The sequence below is a fragment of the Trachurus trachurus genome (assembly GCF_905171665.1).
Source record: "Trachurus trachurus genome assembly, chromosome: 12".
In the NCBI taxonomy this organism is placed as follows: Eukaryota; Metazoa; Chordata; class Actinopteri; order Carangiformes; family Carangidae; genus Trachurus; species Trachurus trachurus.
The window spans coordinates 7839613-7846418 of NC_139908.1; the positions used below are offsets into that span (position 1 = coordinate 7839613).

The 6806-nt window shown below is 39.7% G+C and overlaps 1 protein-coding gene across 1 annotated transcript in view; it reads right to left on the reverse strand.

Annotated features, from left to right (window-relative positions):
• Positions 1-6806, reverse strand: part of atp5fa1 (ATP synthase F1 subunit alpha) — a 126723-nt gene that overhangs the window by 1143 nt on the left and 118774 nt on the right. The window contains exons 2-9 of the mRNA XM_083984079.1: positions 4436-4510; positions 3097-3172; positions 2781-2950; positions 2479-2652; positions 1558-1724; positions 1148-1448; positions 281-505; positions 69-176 (exon numbers count right to left, since the gene is read on the reverse strand). Of these exons, the coding sequence (XP_083840205.1) occupies positions 69-176; positions 281-505; positions 1148-1448; positions 1558-1724; positions 2479-2652; positions 2781-2950; positions 3097-3172; positions 4436-4495 (1281 nt within the window). The 5' untranslated portion in view covers positions 4496-4510. The remainder of the gene's footprint in view (positions 1-68; positions 177-280; positions 506-1147; positions 1449-1557; positions 1725-2478; positions 2653-2780; positions 2951-3096; positions 3173-4435; positions 4511-6806) is intronic.

Sequence of the window (6806 nt, forward strand, 5' to 3'; positions counted from 1 at the left end):
CATTGCACTAACTGTGATATCAGCTGTGGGAGATAGATGGTGATGGTGTGATGGGAGGCGAGGCTAACCTGCTTCATGGCCCTGGTCTGGGCTGCAGAGCCGACACGCGACACAGACAGACCGACGTTGATGGCTGGACGAATTCCCTTGTAGAACAGCTCAGTCTCCAAGAAGATCTGAGTGAGAGAGCAGAGCAGAGCAGCATTTAGACACACGGGTGGTGGTTCTTCTGGGTTTTTCTCTTATGATGAAGAAGTACGACATGGAGCCGCACGCTCACCTGTCCGTCCGTGATGGAGATGACATTAGTTGGAATGTAGGCCGACACGTCACCAGCCTGTGTCTCGATAACGGGAAGGGCTGTGAGGGAGCCGCCGCCGAAGTTGTCGTTCATCTTAGCGGCTCTCTCCAGCAGACGGGAATGCAAGTAGAAGACGTCTCCTGGGTAAGCCTCGCGACCGGGGGGACGACGCAGCAGCAGGGACATCTGACGGTAGGCAACAGCCTGAAGGAAGACGAGAGGTTGGGATTAAGTCCATACTTGACAATTTACATTTACCCTATGTATGAGTTTTTGAGACCTCTACATCCTCATTGTGTTTTTTTTTCCTGAAATACCTAATGTATACAATCAGATACATGCAATGATCAGATAATCCACCAAGGTGCAGTTATTTATGCACCAGCTAGGCCTTCACTTGGGACATCCAATATGGCCGCTGTCAGTCAGTGACCCAAATGTTGTTTTCTCATGAATATTTTTGCCAATTTTTTTAAAAAGTTAATGTAAGAAAAACTTCAAAATTATTACTGAAACTTCAATAGGAATAGTTACTGCATTGATGCAAAATAAAACTACCGTACTTAATATTTCATAACTTATTTTATAGTAGAACCGTGTTGAAAATGTGTGTATCAAAATAGATACTGCAGGTATGGAAGGTAATTTTCTATGCAAATCGGATATTCAAAAAAAAAAAAGTTTTGAATTATATATATTTTTTAAAAATTTTGTCAGAAGGTCCAATAAAAGGGTCCAATTTCAATTTTTTTGTATTTTCTGACAATTATTTAATGGTTCAGGCTTTACACGGTTAATTGTGTGTCAAAATCTGCTCAAATAATGAGATTAGGAAGTGAATCTCACCTGCTTGGACAGATCGTCGTAGATGATCAGGGCGTGCTTGCCGTTGTCTCTGAAGTACTCTCCCATGGAGCAGCCGGAGTAGGGAGCCAGGTACTGCAGCGGGGCGGCGTCGGAGGCGGTGGCAGACACCACGATGGTGTACTTCATGGCGTCGGCGTCGGTGAGCCTCTTCACCAGCTGAGCCACTGTGGATCTCTTCTGGCCAATAGCGACGTAGATACAGTACAGCTTCTTCTTCTCATCGGTTCCCTCGTTGAAGCGCTTCTGGTTGATGATGGTGTCGATGGCAATGGCGGTTTTGCTGCAACCAGTTCAAGTTCAAGATAAGTACTGTGGCGTGGACACACCTTGAACTCTTTATAGTCACTTAATGTGAAATGAAAACTCAGTATTTATTCACTTCCTCTTACCCAGTCTGCCTGTCTCCGATGATGAGCTCACGCTGTCCACGGCCGATGGGGACCAGACTGTCCACGGCTTTGATGCCAGTCTGCATGGGCTCCCTCACAGAGATACGGGGGATGATACCCGGGGCCTTCAGACCCACACGCCTACGGGTGTTGGAGCCAAGGGGGCCCTTTAAGGAGACAACAAAAGAAAAAAAGTGTTTGAGTGCTATTCCACTAGTCCGAGACACTGTGCCAGAGCTCCCTATCCTGTTGAAACACTTCACTGACCAACAGAAAACAAATTGGGAGCTATTTTGATAATCATAATCAGATATTTTTTAAGCAAAACTACCAAACAACCTCTTGATTTAAGCATCTTAAATATGAGGATTCAACTTGTTTCTTTTTAAATGTAATCTTATCTAAATATCTCTAATATCTGGTCATAACTTACATCTGGTCATAACTTACAGTCACTGCGCACTTTATTTCCTACTAAAATCAACACTGCCAATCTGTTGTATACATTACATTTTATTTGCTATTTTATTATGCATAGTTTGTTCTTTATATTTTGCTATTTTATTATGTATAGTTTGTTCTTTATTTTCTTATACTATGTTGTTATCTTCACTGTGTGTCTGTGTAATGCTGCTGCTGCACTGTAATTTCCCAGCTTGGGATCAATAAAGTCTATCTATCTATCTATCTATCTATCTATCTATCTATCTATCTATCTATCTATCTATCTATGATTTGGACTGGTGTTGGATGAAAAAAGGGATTTGGAGATTGTTATCTTGGACAGGATTGATCCATTTTCAAATATCTAATAGATAAGCAATTGGTTGATTGAGAATAACTGATGTTAGGGGGAAAAAATGGTTAGTTTGGTGCCAATATGAAAAACCAAGAGGGAAAAGCTTAAAACTCTGTCATTACCTTTCCGTCGATGGCATTTCCCAGAGCATCGACAACACGGCCCAGGAGTTCCTCACCGACAGGAACGTCCACAATAGCACCAGTTCTCTTGACAATGTCGCCCTCCTTGATCAACTTGTCGTTACCGAACACCACAACACCGACGTTGTCAGGCTCCAAGTTCAGAGACATGCCCTATAGGAGAGAGGCAACAGGGTTAGCACACACACTCAGAACATACAGGGGGGTTTGATACATTAAAATTGTCTTTAGCATTTTCTGTGCGTAGAAGATCTGCATCAAATGAAAACATCCGTCTTTACCTTCAGACCAGAGGAGAACTCCACCATCTCCTCAGCCTGAACGTTCCTGAGACCGTACACTCTGGCGATACCGTCACCGATGGACAGCACGCGACCGGTCTCTTCCAGATCAGCACTGGTGTCAGCTCCCAAGATCTTCTCCTCCAGGATGGACGAGACCTCGGCGGTGCCTGTAGTGGGTGTAAAGTGTTAACTGAGCTGAGCTTAAATAAGACAAATCTTCATATGATATAGATTAGTTGTTGTTTTTTTACACATTTGAAAACTTCAAGTGGTGTTATGAATTATTACAGTTCAAGTTTTCTGAAATACTGACCGGTTTTCTGCAGCCATGGTCGGGCGGTGTGCAGGTTCTTGGCTCCTACACAGGCAGCGGCGACGTTCTTGGATACCTTAATGACAATGGAAGCAATTAAATGAATGATTTTTATCCAGTTCAAATAAGTGCAGCATAATGTTAAATTATCTTAATCCAACATATAGGCTACAGCTGTGTAATTTATGGGGTGCACAAAGCCAACACTAATTCTGTCTAATCACAATTTACACACTATATTTATAGCATAATCTGTATTTTTAATAAAATTCCCATTGCCATTTCTGTTGTGTTGAACAAAGGCACAGATAAATTTAAAATCATTGTGCATGATGTGGCCTAAGGTACAAATATTTTGTCATGACATTCCAGCTGGTTAATTACACTTCCTTTTCATGAAAGTACATCTGTAGGTCCTAGATAATCAGGTGGATTTGGACAGGGATATAGACTAAGGGATTAGCTAATTAAAATTGATTCATTAATTCATGTTATTGCCGAAAGTGATACTTGGCCATTATGAGACAATGACCTTCCTTGCCTTTACAGCTAGCAGTAATGTCAGTGTGAATCAAAAAATAAAAAAAGATTAAACAGGCTCTTACTGCACAATCCATGCACACAACAATCCCATTTGTAGTTGTGCAACATCTCATAATGCACCTTAATAATGCACCACACATTAGCATTAGCTAATTCATTAGCAATTTAATAGCTAAAATTGAGCTTGTTGCATTATGTTATATTATCTTTATGTAGTTGTACCTTTAAAAACTGGAAAGTGGGTATGTGAAAACACTTTAAACGTTAAAAGGCCTTAGTGGTAGTCATGCAGTCTGCTGTGTCACATGCAGGACACTCCTTATCAATGACACATTATAGACCTAATCATGTAAAATAAAAAGATAGCTTTATTTAACCTACAAACCAACAGCAGCCGGTGACCTATAATGCACAACCTTAGCCGGGCAAACGCATTTGCACTAAGACAAATCTGACCTTCACTACAAATTAGTTCACTGTGATTTAGCTTAGTCACGTCCATTGACAATGAATTACAAGTGCAAAGCATGGACAAAAGATTGATTTTATCGTATTGTTAGCTTTCATAACGCTAGTGTGCACAATCTATCACAAGCAGCTTGTTGATCTGCGTCATCTAATCATGTTAACCGAGCTGGGACTAGCAGCGCAACGTGAAGGGCCCGGTGTCCTACGTGCAAAGACGTATGAGTGTGAGTGCACAGCTGCGCCATTAGCTTTCGTGTGCACAAATACGGGATTTTTTTTCGAATAAACTCGACAAATATCGAAACATAATGAAGTTAAAGACACTTACAAATCCAGCCCGGCGAGGGAGGGTGCGGGCAAGAGCCGCTGCGACGCGAACTGACAGCATGTTGGTGTCCTGTGGGTCTGTCCTACTCCCGGAGCGGAGAGAGAAGGATGGCGGACGCGGAAGCCGATTTGTAGAAAGGTCACGGTGACCCGGAAATACTTCAAAATAAAATACCTCTCTTTATCTTTTCTTTTCTTTAAAAAAAAAAGTCTATCAAGAATGGACAACTAGAATTAAATACCCACCTAAATGAGGAAACATCAAATTAAACAACTAATTAAAAAAAAGGAACAACAGAAGGAAGCGCTGCTTGCTGTGAAAAAAGGATGCAGACGTCCAAGAGCAAAAAAAAATGACTGAGGCACTCTGTCCCTTTTTATTATACATTACATTGTATACATTATACATTTATTATACTTTTAAAAAAATAATATACTCTCCCAAATTAAACATCTTCAGGGGAAAAGCTGCATTTTTGCAGTTTTAATTAATACAGGTAAATATTAATGATCAAGATCATGGTTATTTGTTAAAACCATTTTATCTGGTCTTTAACATTACATGGCTGCACATAAGATCCACTCTAACTTAACAATATTCCAGTATAATGAATCAGAGAGACAATATGGTTTCTAATAAGTTAATAAAACGTACCTCCGTCGATGTGGTCCTATTATCTATAGCCTAGTTCTATTTTGTCTGGAGTTATTAGCTATGTTGATTTTATTCTATTTTTATTTATTTTTTAATGTATTTTTCGTGTATTGAAGTGTGATGGTCCAAAGTACAGTAACATTATGGATTTATATGTGGATAAAAATGTTTGGTTATTTTTCACAATTTTACCCCTGGGGACACACTGTCACAAATGTTTTTATGCTCCAGAACTGATTTGACATTTTGAGCAGCCTGTTTAAGGGTCTTGATTTCATATCCTGCATCTAGATAATTTAGGGACTCAAATTAAAATAACGACTGTAGACTGTGCATGAACTAAATGCACATAAATATTTGTTTTGTCTAAACTAATCGGGAAGTCTGTCGAACTAATTCTTCAGGCTTATACCTTTATTTTATGCATAATGTTGAACAAATTTGATTAGCCTGGATTGTCCACCCACTAGATGGCACTGTATGTACCCATTGCATAAACTGATCCAAAAGATACAGTCTCTATATCCAAGAAATGACTCTTAATATTATAAAAACAGCACCATTTGCAGGATTGATTACCTTGTTATGAACAACATGTTATGTGAACAAGGTAACACATGATTTTGTCATAGGCATAGATGATATGAGTTAGATAGGGCTGTACTTATAGTTGCTGGGAACACCATATGAAGAAGTATGAGATGGGCAAAACACATGATTCCCCATGGACGAAATGAAACACCCATGTATTTTTACACCAAAGCTACTGTTGTTAGGCTGCTGGTTTATTTTGTTTGTACAACACAGTGCCAAACATTGCAGCAATCAGATAAAGGCATAAAAACAGTCAAATAAAATGTTGTATAATATAACAGTGCTGCCACAGGTTTTACTCTCCACTGTCTAGAGAAGTTCACTTTATCCAGAGAAACGGCCTTTTACAGCAAATAAATAATAAATAATCACACCAGAGAAGCTGGAAAGTGAAATTTAGACATTCATTCATTTTTAACAGTAGCCTAAACTAGATACTCTTTCAACTGGAATAGTCTGCTAGTTGGTTTCGTCAGGGGTCAGCAGGGATCAATTGGTGACCAAGGTCTAATTTTTACCCTGACCACAGCTGGGCCACGTGTTGGGTTAAGGCAAGACAAGGCAAGGTAAGGCAAATTTATCTGTATAGCACAATTTATACTCCAGGCAATTTAAAGGCTTTACAGAAGCATATAGATAGGCTACATTAAAATCAAAAACTTAAAAATAAATTTAAAAGGAAAAGAAAGAAATAAGACCGTAAAACACAATAATATCAGGTAGAATGATAAAAAATCATTAAAATATTAAAGTTAAACCCACTTCTGGTCATCCTTGGGGCCATCAAGCAGAGATGAGCAAGAAAAGGACATATCTACTTGCAGCAGCTTGGAAAGCAATAACCCTAAACTGATACATGGCAATCAGTAGTTAAGAGGATTTACATAATGGGAATGATAACTTTTATGTTGAGACTCCGAAAAAAACGCACAATTTTCAGCCCGATGGGCACCGTGGCTGAAAGTGGTGGGTGAGGGAGGGGGTGAGGTAAAGGTGGAAAACTCTTAAATCTGCCAGGAACTGTGAGAAATGTTTCTTCTATGTTGTCATTGTTGTTTTTGATTTATTATCTAGCACCAGAGTCTTCAACGTTATAGGCCAAGGACCCCCAAACTGATGGAGA